This window comes from Hyla sarda, chromosome 2 (genome assembly GCF_029499605.1).
Source record: "Hyla sarda isolate aHylSar1 chromosome 2, aHylSar1.hap1, whole genome shotgun sequence".
NCBI lineage: Eukaryota > Metazoa > Chordata > Amphibia > Anura > Hylidae > Hyla > Hyla sarda.
In genome coordinates this window covers 205,370,167-205,385,026 of record NC_079190.1, presented here as the reverse complement: position 1 = coordinate 205,385,026, position 14,860 = coordinate 205,370,167, and the positions used below count along the sequence as shown (strand labels likewise).

At 43.1% G+C, this 14,860-nt stretch overlaps 1 protein-coding gene across 5 annotated transcripts in view; it reads right to left on the bottom strand.

Moving 5' to 3' along the window:
• Positions 1-14,860, bottom strand: part of MSL3 (MSL complex subunit 3) — a 50,365-nt gene that overhangs the window by 22,782 nt on the left and 12,723 nt on the right. For all 5 annotated transcript variants that reach the window (XM_056556164.1, XM_056556166.1, XM_056556167.1 and 2 more), the window contains 2 exons: positions 10,345-10,467; positions 10,040-10,200 (listed from right to left, as the gene is read on the bottom strand). In XM_056556164.1, coding sequence (XP_056412139.1) covers positions 10,040-10,200; positions 10,345-10,467 — 284 coding nt within the window. The remainder of the gene's footprint in view (positions 1-10,039; positions 10,201-10,344; positions 10,468-14,860) is intronic.

Genomic DNA, 14,860 nt, shown 5'->3' with positions numbered 1-14,860 from the left:
ATAATGCAAGTGCAAGTGATGGTGGTGCAAGTGATTGGAAGAGGGGTGCAGGTGACAGGGAGGGGAATAATGATTTGTTTGTGAAGGAGCACTGGCTACCTACACAATTACCTGCCTGGATGCCTACCTTATTAATTTCCGGGTTACATATCCACCTACTTAGCTACCTGGCTAACTACCTACATAGTAACCTAAGTACCTACCTACATACATAGCTACCCATTTACCTACCTTGCTACCTACCTATGAACTTTCCTCCATATCTACTTACCTACCTGCATAGCTACCTACCTACCTACTTATATCCAAGGAAAATCAAGCTCACCAAAGTAAAGTGCAGAATTCAGTGCAATTTATTCCATTTCAAAGAGTGTTACAGAGCAGGCTACGTTTCGTCGCCTCTCATGCTTGACAAAGGCGGAGACGCAGCCTGCTCTGTAACACTGTTTGGAATTAAATAAACTCCACTGAATTTTGCACTTCTGGGGAGAGCACTGGAAAAATGCAGAAACTAAGATGTTTGTCCTGCAGATGCTGCAGTGATGGGTTTTAGCTGGAAGAAGTCATCATGGTGGTCTGAGCCAGAAGGAGAACAGAAGGAAAGTGGACGACGCCTACCGCAAAAGATGTGAATTGAGAGTCAGTTAATGTAACTGTATTTATATTATTGTGCAAAATGACTGGGGTCTGTATTATGGTGGGTGGTGATTCTGGGGTCTGTATTATGGTGGGTGGTGATTCTGGGGTCTGTATTATGGTGGGTGGTGATTCTGGGGTCTGTATTATGGTGGGTGGTGATTCTGGGGTCTGTATTTTGGTGGGTGGTGATTCTGGGGTCTGTATTTTGGTGGGGACTGATTCTGGGGTCTGTTTCTAGGGTCTGTATTATGGTGGGGACTGATTCAGGGGTCTGTATTGGGGTGAGGACTGATTCTAGGGTCAGTATTATGGCCAAGTCTGGGATCTGTATTATGGTGGGTGGTGATTCTGGGGTCTGTATTATGGTGGGGTTTGATTCTGGGGTCTGAATTATGGTGGGTTGTGATTCTGGGGTCTGTATTTTGGTGGGTGGTGATTCTGGGGTCTGTATTATGGTGGGATCTTATTCTGGGGTCTGTTATAGTGGGGTCTGATTCTGGGGTCTGTATTATGGTGGTTGGTGATTCTGAGGTCTGTATTATGGTGGGGTCTGATTCTGGGGTCTGTATTATGGTGGGGTCTGTATTTTGGTGGGGACTGATTCTGGGGTCTGTATTATGGTGGGGTCTGATTCTGGGGTCTGTATTATGGTGGGGTCTGATTCTGGGGTCTGTATTTTGGTGGGGACTGATTCTGGGGTCTGTATTATGGTGGGGATTGATTATGTGGTCTGTATTATGGTGGGGTCTGATTCTGGGGTCTGTATTATGGTGGGTGGTGATTCTGTGGTCTGTATTATGGTGGGTGGTGATTCTGTGGTCTGTATTATGGTGGGGTCTGATTCTGGGGTCTGTATTATGGTGGGTGGTGATTCTAGGGTCTGTATTATGGTGGGTGGTGATTATGGGGTCTGTATTATGGTGGGTGGTGATTCTGGGGTCTGTATTATGGTGAGGTCTGATTCTGGGGTCTGTATTTTGGTGGAGACTGATTCTGGGGTCTGTATTATGGTGAGTGGTGATTCTGGGGTCTGTATTATGGTGGGTGGTGATTCTGGGGTCTGTATTATGGTGGGTGGTGATTCTGGGGTCTGTATTATGGTGGGTGGTGATTCTGGGGTCTGTATTATGGTGGGATCTGATGCTGGGGTCTGTATTATGGTGGGTGGTGATTCTGGGGTCTGTATTATGGAGGGGACTGATTCTGGGGTCTGTATTATGGAAGGGACTGATTCTTTGGTCTGTATTATGGTGGGGACTGATTCTGGGGTCAGTATTATACAGGTCTGCATTAAAATGGTTGTTCTCACTGTAAGGTCCTTACAGCGAGAAAAATATATAGGGACAATTTGAGCCAAGCCACACCCACACAAACCCCACCCACCGAAAGCCACACCACAACAAGCCATATTAACGACACAACAAGCGACTTAAAAAAAAATTTGGGCACAGCACTACCAAAAGGTTGCCTACCCCTGCTCTAAATCATTGTCTAAATCTGTGGCTCTCTAGATGTTGCAAAAGTACAACTCACATCACACCCCGATAGCAGGACCTTATGGCAGTTGTAGTTTTACACCATCTGAAGAAACACAGATTGGGGAATAAATGTGGATAGAGGAGAGAGGAAGGCATCAAATGCATATGGCTTCTCAAGGGTTAACGGTGTCAGCGAGACAATATAGCAAACAGGGAGATCAACTGATGAGCTGGGTGGTGGTGCTGGAACAAATGCAAAGAGACAGCTAGATATATCGTGTGTAGCAAAGAATAAAGGAAATATCCGCACTCACCGCCAGTATCGATAATGGCTGCTCCTAAATGGACTTCATAGCCGGACCGGGACTGCAGAGACTCTGGATGCGCTCAGAGGTTATAACCGGTTTATTTTGCGTATTCGTGCTTCATCCAGCCTGATGAAGCACGAATGCGCAAAATAAACCGGTTATAACCTCTGAGCGCATCCAGAGTCTCTGCAGTCCCGGTCCGGCTATGAAGTCCATTTAGGAGCAGCCATTATCGATACCGGCGGTGAGTGCGGATATTTCCTTTATTCTTTGCCACACACGACAGTTTGGGGAATACTGACCCTAAATAACTGGTTTGGGCTCGTCCGATGCTTTATTAGGGTCTGATTACTGTGGATGAAGAGAGTGCCAGGACAGGGAGTAGAGCACTGTTAGTCCAGCAGCGCTCTTCCTTTTCATTGTCTTTTGGTGTCAGAAGGAGGCCAAAACAATTCAATAGAGGGAGGATATCTCCAGCAGGCTGCATTTGGCAAACATGATGGACACCATGGCTGTAAGAAGTTTCAGATAGTCTTAAAGAAATGCAACCTCATCTCTATTGAAGCCACTGGTCTATTTTGCCTCAGAGTGCTGTTTTTTTTATTATTTTATTTTTTATCACTAAATGGCTGAAATTTGTGTGGACTACAAAGACAGATTCTTCCTACCTCCCCTACCCTTAACCTCTTAAGGACCAAGCCCATTTTAACCTTAAGGACCAAGCCAATTTTATTTTTGCATTTTTGTTTTTTCCTCCTCGCCTTCTTAAATGCATAACTCTTATATTTCCATCCACAAACCCATATGAGGGCTTGTTTTTTTGTGTGACCAATTGTACTTTGTAATGACACCTTATTTTACTATAAAATGTACGACGAACCCAAAAAAATATTTTTTAGTGAGGAAATTTAAAATTAAAACCACAATTTTGCAGGGTTTCGTTTTCACACTGTACACTTTATGGTTAAAAACAACACGTTTTCTTTATTCTGTGGGTCAATATCAATAAAATGAGGGCTCATTTTTTGCTCCGTGATCTGTACTTTTTATTGATACCACAATTGCATATCTGAAACTTTGAAATCACTTTTACAAATTTTTGGGGTTAATAAAATTTTACTTATTATAATTTTGCCCATTTTCTTTTTTAATACGTTTACGCCGTTCACCGTACGGGATCATTAACATTATATTTTGATTTTTCGGATATTTACACACGCGGCGATACCAAATCTGTTTATTTATTAATTTTTTATGCTTTTTGGGTAAATGGGAAAGAAATAGGAAAAGGGAAGATTTACATTTTTATTGGGGTAGGGGATTTTTCACAAAAAGTGTTTTTTTTTACACTTTTTTCTTTTTAATTTTTTTTGTCCCCATAGGGCACTATCATTTGATTGCTAATACTGTTCAGTGCTATGCATATGCATAGCACTGATCAGTTTTATCGGCGATCTTCAGCTCTGGTCTGCTCGATCTCAGACCAGAGCAAAAGACCCCAGGAGACATACAGAGACAGGTGAGGGGACCTCTGTCCGCCCTCTTAGATGATCGGATTCCCTGCGGCAGCGCCACGGGCGATCTGATCATCCAAACACACGCATTGCCGCAGATGCCATGATCTGTATTGATCACGGCATCTGAGGGGTTAATGGCAGACATCAGCATGATCGCTTATAGCAGCTGGGACCTGCAGTGCATGACGCGAGTACCGCTCCGATGCTCGTGGTCATGTACAGGACTTAAATGTAAGTCCTGGTGGGGAAAGTCCTTCCGCACCAGGACGTACATTTAAATCTGTTGTAAAAAAAAAAAAAAAATAAAAAGAATTGTTGCTCATAGCAATAAAATCACAGCACTAATTTTTTTTTTATCTGCTCTGCTAAAATTAAATCTGAGCTGTAATTAGTTGCTATAGGCAACAAGGGCTACTTTACTTAAGACAACCCCTTTGTAAATTGAAAACGGTATAGTTACATAGTTCATAAGGTTGAAAAAAGAGCAGAGTCCATCAAGTTCAACCTATAACCCTAATGAGTCCCTACTGAGTTGATCCAGGGGAAGGCAAAAAAAACCCTCATACTAGAGGTAAAAATTCCTTCCCGACTCCAAATATGGCATCAGAATAAATCTCTGGATCAACCTTCTGTCCCTATAAATCTAATATCCATAACCAGCAATGTTATTATGCTCCAAAAATGCATCCAGACCCTTTTAAATTCTTTTACACCATGATCCCCTCCTCTGGCAGAGAATTCCACAGTCTCACTGCTCTTACAGTAAAGAATCCCCATCTGTGCTGGTGTAGAAACCTTCTTTCCTAGAGGATGCCCCCTTGTTATAGATACAGACCTGGGTATAAATAGATCATGGGAGAGATCTCTGTACGTTCCCCAGATATATTTATACATAGTTATTAGGTCTCCCCTAAGCCTTCTTTTTTCTAAACTAAATAACCCCAATTCTGATAATCTTTCTGGTTACTGAAGTCCTCCCATTCCCCGTATTACTCTGGTTGCCCTCTTTGAACCCTCTACAGCTCCACTATATCTATCTTGTACACTGGTGCCCAGTACTGTACACAGTATTCCATGTGTGGTCTGACTAGTGATTTGTACAGCGGTAGAATTATTTCCTTGTTGTGGGCATCTATGCCTTTATTGATGCACCTCATGATTTTATTTGCCTTGGCAGCAGATGCCCGACACTGGTCACTACAGCTAAATTAACTATTAACTAAGACTCCGAAGTCCTTTTTCATGTTAGTCGTCCCAAGTGTGCTCCCATTTAATACATAATCTTAGCCAGGATTTTTCTTCCCCATGTGCATTATCTTACATTTGTCAGTGTTGAACCTCATCGGACACTTCCCAGCCCAAACCTCCAACCTATCCAGATCCATTTGTAACAGTGCACTGTCCTCTATTGTGTTTACCGCTTTACAGAGTTTAGTATCATCTGCAAAGATTGCCACTTTACTAATCAACCCCTCTACAGGGTCATTAATAAATATATTAAATAGAACAGGACCCAAGACTGACCCTTGTGGTACCCCACTAGTAACAGTTACCTAATAAGAATAAGTACCATTAATAACCACCCTCTGTTTCCTATCACTGATCCAGTTACTTACCCACTTGTACACATTTTCCCCCAGCCCAATCCTTCTCACTTTATGCACCAATCTTTTATGTGGCACCATATCAAAGGCTTTGGAAAAATCCAGATATACAACATCCAATAATTGCCCCTAGTTCAGTTTGAAGCTCACCTCCTCATAAAAGCTAATCAGGTTGGTTTGACAGGACTGATCCCTCATAAAACCATGCTGATATGGGGTCACACATTTATTTTTATCAAGATACTCTAAAATAGCATTCCTTAGGAAACCCTCAAACAAGTTACATACAACGGAGGTTAAACTAACAGGCCTGGGGTCAACTTTTGACCCCTTTTAAAATATTGGCACCACATTTGCTACGCGCCAGTCCTGGGGAACAGTCCCTGTTACTATAGAGTCCCTGAATATTAAAAATAGTGGTCTGTCTATTACATTACTTAATTCCTTTAGAACACAGGGGTGAATGCCATCTGGACCTGGTGATTTGTCTATTTTGATTTTTTTTATAGGCGGCACTGTACTTCTTCCTGGGTTAGACAGGTGACCTGTACTGGGGAGTTTACCTTATTACACTGTATTTCACCTGGCATTTGTTTAATATATTTGCTTTTTCCTGATCCCCGTCTATAATTTCATCCTCTTAATTTTTAACCCCTTAACGACGAAGGACGTAAATGTACGTCCTGTGAGGTGGTACTTAACGCACCAGGACGTACATTTACATCCTAAGCATAATCGCGAGCATTGGAGCGATGCCAGGATCATGCGCGGCAGGTCCCGGCTGCTGATCGCAGCCAGGGACCCGCCCGCAATGGCGGACACCCGCGATCCTGCGGATGTCTGCCATTAACCCCTCAGATGCCGTGATCAATACAGATCACGGCATCTGCAGCATCGCGGTCACTAAAATGGATGATCGGATAGCCTGTAGCGCTGCCGTGGCGATCCGATCATCCAGCAAGGCAGACGGAGGTCCCCTCACCTGGCTCCGCTGCCTTCCCGGCGTCTTCTGCTTTGATCTGCCTTCCCGCAGACCAGAGCAGAAGATGACCGATAATGCTGATCAGTGCTGTGTCCTATACATAGCACTGAACAGTATTAGCAATCGAGTGATTGCTATAAATAGTCCCCTATGGGGACTATTAAAGTGTAAAAATAAAAGTAAAAAAATAAAAGTAAAAAAATTTGAAAAAAAACCCTCCCCCAATAAAAACGTAAATTGTCCCATTTTCCCTATTTCACCCCCAAAAAGTGTTAAAAAAATATTTTATATACATATTTGGTATTACAGCGTGCGTTAATATCTGAACTATTAAAATAAAATGTTAATGATACCGTACGGTGAACGGTGTGAACGTAAAAATAAAAAAAAAGTCCAAAATAGATGTTTTTTTTATAACATTTTATTCCCCCAAAAATATACGCAAATATGGTATCAATAAAAAAGTACAGATCGCGGCGCAAAAAATGAGCCCTCCTAACGCCGCTTATACGGAAAAATGAAAAAGTTATAGGTCTTCAAAATAGGTGGATTTTAAACGTACTAATTTGGTTAAAAAGTTAGCGATTTTTTTTAAGCGCAACAGTAATAGAAAAGTATGTTATCACGGGTATCATTTTAATCGTATTGACCCAAAGAATAAAGAACACATGTCATTTTTACCGTAAATTGTACGGCGTGAAAAGAAGACCTTAAAAAATTAGCAAAACTGCGGTTTTCTTTTTAATTTCACCACACAAATAGTATTTTGTTGGTTGCGCCAAACATTTTATGGTAAAATGAGTGATGGCATTACAATGGACAACTGGTCGCGCAAAAAACAAGCCCTCATACTAGTCTGTGGATGAAAACATAAAAGTTATGATTTTTTGAATGCGAGGAAGAAAAAACTAACGTAAAAATTAAATGGTCTGCGTCCTTAAGGGGTTAAAAGGGCCAACACTTTCACTTTTGACCTTTTTTGCTATTTATATAGTTAAAGAACATTTTGGGGTTAGTTTTACTCTCTTTGGCAATGAGTCTTTCTGTCTCTATTTTTGTGGCTTTTATCAATTTTTTGGTTTTGTTTAACATATGCATTTTAATCCTCATAAAGAGTATTAACCTCTTAAGGACGCAGGACGTCAAACCTATATACCGTATATACTCGAATATAAGCAGAGTTTTTCAGCATGATTTTTCGTGCTGAAAACACCCCCCTCAGCTTATACTCGAATGAACTCTCTGCCCTCAGTGGTTTTCAACCTGCGGACCTCCAGATGTTTCAAAACTACAACTCCCAGCAAGCACGGGCAGCCATCGGCTGTCCAGGCTTGCTGGGAGTTGTAGTTTTGAAACCTCTGGAGGTCCGCAGGTCAAAGACCACTGCGGCCTTCGACATCATTCAGCCCCCTCTCACCCCCTTTAGTTCTGTACTCACCTCCGCTCGGCGGGACGTTAGGTTGCGCTGGTCCGGTGCTGCAGGACTGTCCGCTGGGGAGGTCGTCCGATGGGATAGTGGTTCCGGGCTGCCTCTTCTCCGCGCTTTGGGCCCGGAATAGTCACGTTGCCTTGACGACGACGCAGAGGTACGTTCATTACCAACGTCCCTCTGCGTCGTCGTCAAGGCAACGCCTCTATTCCGGGCCCGAAGCGCTGAGAAGAGGCCCCCTCGGTGAAGATGGCAGCCCGGAACCACTATCCCACCGGACGACCTCCCCACCGGACAGTCCTGCAGCACCGGACCAGCGCACCCTAACGTCCCGCCGAGCGGAGGTGAGTACAGAACTAAAGGGGGTGAGAGGAGGCTGGATGATGTCGAAGGCCGCAGTGGTCTTCAACCTGCGGACCTCCAGAGGTTTCAAAACTACAACTCCCAGCAAGCCCGGACAGCCGATGGCTGCCCGGGCTTGCTGGGCATTGTAGTTTTGAAACCTCTGGAGGTCCGCAGGTTGAAGACCACTGCATCAGACATTGACAAGCGGTGATCATGAAGGGGGGGGGGGGCTGATGACATGGGGATGATGAAGGGGGGTGTGGGATTATGACAAGGGGATGATGAAGGGGGGGTGTGGGATGATGACAAGGGGATGATGAAGGGGGGGGATGTGTGATGATGACAAGGGGATGATGAAGGGGGGGGGGGGGTGGGATGATGACAAGGGGATGATGAAGGGGGGTGGGGATGATGACAAGGGGATGATGAAGGGGGGAGGGGATGATGACAAAGGGATGATGAAGGGGGGTGTGGGATGATGACAAGTGGATGATGAAGGGGTGATGATGACAGGTGGTGATGATGATGAGGGTGTTAATGACGGGGGTCTGGATGATGACAGGGGGGGGATGATGTATTTCCCACCCTAGGCTTATACTCTAGTCAATAACTTTTCCTGGGATTTTGGGGTAAAATTAGGGGCCTCGGCTTATATTCGGGTCGGCTTATACTCAAGTATATACGGTAAGTAGGGTATCATTTTAACCATATGGACCTACAGAATAAAGATAAGGTGTCATTTTTATGTGTAGAAACGGAAGCCCCCAAAAGTTACAAAATTGCATTTTTTCTTCAATTTTGTTGCATATTGAATATTTTTCCCGCTTTGCTGTGGATATTTTGGTAAAATGATTAATGTCACTGCAAAGTAGCATTGGTGGCGCTAAAATGAGCCATAATATGGAATTTTAGGTGCAAAACTGAAAGAGTTATGATTTTTAGAAGGTGATGAGGAAAAAATAAAAATGCAAAAGCGGAAAAAGCCTGCGTCCTTAGGCTAGGATTCCACTTGGTTTTTTTTCTGGCAGTTTTTGGAATACTGCCACTGCAGTTTTTGAGCCAAAGCCAGAAGTGGATTTATAAGGAATAGGACATATAAAGGATGGACTTACACTTCTTCTCCCTTATGGATCCATTTCTGACTCTGGCTCAAAAACTGCAGTGGCATCCTAGCCTAAAGGGGTTAAAATGTGCATACTAAATGTAAACAAAATGTACATGCTAAATGTAAACAATTTGCTGTGTTTTTCTTTATCAGTATAAATAACAAAGTTATCAAGGCATGGTAATCAGCAGACAGGTAAAATATATATAAAGAATCTTCTGACTCCAGTTACTCGGAAATAACTCCAATGTATTCTCATTTATTCTTTAAACTTCAGTTTGACATTTCAAATTTCATGATGTAAGATATAGATGATTTCATATAGCAAGATGGATAACGCACATACCTCGGTCAGTTGGAGAGAGACACGGGTACAAACCTGCCACGCTACGTTTCAGGGGCAAACCCCTTTAGTCATGTGCATGACTAAGGGGGTGTGCCCCTGAAACGTAGCTTTATCCATCTTGCTATATGGAATCCTCTACCTGTCTTAAGAGAGGTAAAGAGTGATATACACACAAACTATAATATATATATATATATATATATATATATATATATATATATATGGGATAGATATATATATATATATATATAGAGAGAGAGAGAGAGAGAGAGACAGAATATCTTACTTTTTCTCAGGTGGAACATAGTGGAGATTCATGTTGACATTTGATGTGGTCTGATGATGTCTAATTCTTTCATTTGCAGAAAATGCTGCGTTTATCGCAAAGTGTTTGACGTACGACTCAAGAATAGTGATGATGTTGGTCTGACAAGGCAGTTTCACAAGCTGGAACGAAGTAAAAAAAAAAAAAAAAATATTGGTCAATTCACATAGCTGGCAAATGTAGTTCTAGATTTTGTAAATATGCAAACAATACCACGTCCTTGTACACCAAGCTGCAAAAGATGAAAATATTTAGCATTAATGTACCCGTTTGCGTTTGTTTATGTAATAGCAATCCTCTTCCAGCTTCTTTTTCAAAGTTTCAGGTATTTCAATTACAATGCTTTTTTCTTCCATGTCCCTTTTGGAGAGAATTTCTTGTTCTTCTTTCTACAAAACAATGCAAAGAAACAACTAAATTATGTAACGTGTCTGAAAAGATCAAACACAAATTAAAGTTAAAGATGATATCTAATAGATAAAAACTTATCCCCTAGATGCATATATATGTGTTATACCAGCAGAACGATATACTGCCGCTTACCCGAAGAACGCCCATTCAGTTCACTGAGCTTAGACTACATTCAGACTATTTGAGCATATACCGTATTTTTCGCCCTATAGAACGCACTAGCGTATAAGACGCACCCAATTTATAGGTGCAAAATCTAAAAAAATAAAGATTCTGAACCCAACAGTGGTCTTCAAACTGCGGACCTCCAGATGTTGCAAAACTACAACTCCCAGCATGCCCGGACAGCCAACGGCTGTCCAGGCATGCTGGGAGTTGTAGTTTTGCAACATCTGGAGGTCTGCAGGTTGAAGACCACTGGTATAGGAGGTAGTACTCATGTGTCCCCGCCGCTACGGACGCGTCACCGGTGCCCTGGATGTCGCTCCATCGCTGTCGCCGCGTCCCTGTGGTGTCCCCAACGCTCCGGACTTCTTCTTCCCCGGGATCCACGCACTCCGTCGCCGTCATCACGACGCTACACACGTCGCTCCTATTGGATGACGGCGTGTGCGACGACGTGATGATGCCGAAGGAGAGCGCAGGGGATCCCGGCACGGAGAAGACACCGAGGAGGCAGGTAAGGTCCCTCCCGGTGTCCTGTAAGCTGTTCGGGACGCCGCGATTTCACCGCAGCGGTCCCGAACAGCCCGACTGAGCAGCTGGGTTAGTGTTATTTTCGCTTCAGACGCAGTGGTCAGCTTTGATCGCCGCATCTGAAGGGTTAATACAGGGCATCACTGCGATCGGTGATGTCCTGTATTAGCGGCGGGTCCCGGCCATTGATGGACGCAGGTATTCGCAGTATAAGAAGCACCAACTTTTCCCCCCAGTTTTGGGGAAGAAAAAGTGCGTCTTATACGGCAAAAAATACAGTACTGTAATTTTGCAGGATGCCATAGTAGTTTAAAAACTGCTATAAAGTGTATGGGCAATTTAGAGCTTCTCTTACTTTCCCCCTATTTTTTTTTTTTTTGTGTTACACAGTCACAATAAGTATATTCATTACAACACAATACATATTTATTCCATCTTTTCTTTCCCCCATTCAAAAAAATAATAATAATAATTCTCCAATCTTCTACTTCGATACCATATTGATTACTTTGTATAATCTCTTTTTACCATTTCTAACCATTCCCTCTTACTAGGAGGATGCAAATTAATCATTTTTTTAGGAATCATAAATCTAGCACAGAATAGCATTCTATGAAACGGTTTGCTTTTTCTCTCCTTTCTTCTATCACCGGTTCATCGTCTCCAATTGTTTTCCTATTTCATCATATACATCGAACCAAAATTTCTGAATTCTACCACACATCCACAAGATGTGTAGAAAACCCGCTCCTTCTCTATCACATTTAGGGCAGTTACTATTGGTTTTCTTTCCTATTGTTCACAAAAAAGATGGGGTATAATATAATCTATACACTATATTAAATTGGACTATTTTATGGTTATTATTCAGCAAGATCTGGTTAATCTTTTTATATATACCCTCCCACTGATTCTCCTCTATTGTTCCTAAATACTCCCTCCATGCTCAAGTGCTACCGTGTTTCAAATTTGGTTTCAGTACATTAATCAGTGTTGAATACACACTAGACATTATTTTCCTATTTACTCTACTTTCTATCATTTTCTTAATAAATCTGGGTGTATCATTAATCACAAGTCCCTTCTCCACTGTATTCCTAACTGGGCCGTCCATCCTTCAAGTCCTATATTTAAACCAAGTTCCCATTCCAATTTCCCTTTTATTTTCCCCCATTCTATAAATTTACCTTTCTTCCAAACATCTTTTACCACATTAAACCCTAACTCCTGAAGCGTTTTCATCTCTACCTTCCTCAAAACATTTGTGAAATATGTGTTTTCCTAAAGTGGTGCTGTATCTAACATACCTACTATTCCCAATTCCTTTTTAAATAAGTCCCAGGATTTTACCAAACTCCCAACTATTATATTACCTTTCCATTTTCCCTCTTTCAACTGCCCAGATTCTAATAACTGATAAATGTTGTCATAATCTCCATTTGAATTTTTAATCAGATATTCCAAAAATAAAAAAAATTCCACTCTCTAATAAAGTATACTTGAGCTGCCAAAAAGTTCTTCATAATATGTGGAAACGCCAGTTCACCTCTATCTCTGGGAAGTCACAAACATTCTATCTTTATGCGAGTCCTTTTCCTGCCCCATATAAGTGAATTCAAAACTGCTATTATTTTTCTAAACAAATGTTTCTCGCACCACATAGGTGCTGCTCCAAACACGTACAGGAGCTTAGGAAGAAGGATTGTTTTAATCAACGCGATCTTATCTGCCCTCGAAATTTTTTATTCCCCCCCATACTTTGGTTTTCATTTCCATTTTGTCAATCAGAGGTTTCGTATTCCATTTAGGATACTCATTCACTTTCCCCGATATCTGAATTCCTAAATAACCTAGCTGTTCATCTTTTCCCAGAATTTTAACCTTTAAGTCCGGGATCGCCTCCTCTGTTCCTAAAGGCAACACAGTAGATTTTGACCAATTTATTCCTAACCCCGAGTACCCTCCATATTCTCCTATAATTTCCATTACTCTAGGTATTGATTCTATTGGATTTTCCAAAAAGAACAATATATCATCCGCGTATAATGACAGTTTGTCCTCCTTCCCCCTCGCTCCAAACTCACTTATTCCATCCTCGTTATCGTCCAGCAGCTCCATGGCAAAGAGCAGGGGGGAGAGGGGGCAGCCCTGTCTAGTCCCCCTAGTAAGAGAAAAGGTCTTAGCAATCCCACCATTTACAGAAATCCTTGCTACTGGGTTATTATAAAATAGTTTAACCATATCCACGAACCTATCCCCTAAACCTAATCCCACTCCACCCTATCAAACGCCTTAATTGTGTCTAAAGACAGGATGGACTGGGAGCCCCCCTCATTCTCATTACCCAGTTGAATATTAGATCGAACCCTATATTATGTTTAGCCATCCTCCCCGGAATAAAGCCACACTGATCATCTCCAATTAAGCCCGTTATCACCCCTTTTAGTCTAATGGCCATTACTTTTGCTATGATCTTAACATCGGTATTTAATGATATGGGTCTGTACGGCCCCATATATTCTCTCTCTTTGTTCAGCTTTAATATTAAAATGATTGTGGCTTCACACATTGATCCAGTGAGTTGGCCCTTTTCCAGTCCTGTATTAAAAACTCTTACCAAAGCTGGAATGAGAACCTGACCAAACTTACAATATATTTTAAACTGAAAACCATCCCCCCAGGCCATGTGTTACCCTTTATTGATCTTAATGTTAACTCCAGTTCCCTTTCCGTTAACGGGGCGTCTATTTTTTCTATCGGCTGTCCGGGCTTGCTGGGAGTTGTAGTTTTGAAACCTCCGGAGGTCCGCAGGTTGAAGACCACTGCGGCCTTCGACATCATCCAGCCCCCTCTCACCCCCTTTAGTTCTGTACAGTACTCACCTCCGCTCGGCGCTGGTCCGGTGCTGCAGGACTGTCCGGTGAGGAGGTGGTCCGGTGGGATAGTGGTTCCGGGCTGCTATCTTCACCGGGGAGGCCTCTTCTAAGCGCTTCGGGCCCGGCCCCAGAATAGTCATGTTGCCTTGACAACGACGCAGAGGTACGTTCATTGCCAACGTACTTCTGCGTCATTGTCAAGGCAACGCCTCTATTCCGGGCCCGCAGCGCGGAGAAGAGGCGCCCCCAGTGAAGATAGCAGCCCCGAACCACTATCCCACCGGACCACCTCCTCTCCGGACAGTCCTGCAGCACCGGATCAGCGCCGAGCGGAGGTGAGTACTGTACAGAACTAAAGGGGGTGAGAGGGGGCTGGATGATGTCGAAGGCCGCAGTGGTCTTCAACCTGCGGACCATCCGGAGGTTTCAAAACTACAACTCCCAGCAAGCCCGGACAGCCGATGGCTGCCCGGGCTTGCTGGGAGTTGTAGTTTTGAAACCTCCGGAGGTCCGCAGGTTGAAGACCACTGAGGGCGGATGATGAGAAGAGGATGATGAAGGGGGGGTGTGGGATGATGACAAGAGGATGATGAAGGGGGGGGGGGTGTGGGATGATTACAAGGGGATGATGAAGGGGGGTGGGGATGATAAGGGGATGATGAAGGGGGGTGGGGATGATGACAAGGGGATGATGAAGGGGGGGATGTGTGGGATGATGACAGGTGATGATGATGAGGGTCTGGATGATGACAGGCGGTGAGGATGATGAGGATGTTAATGACGGGTCTGGATGATGACA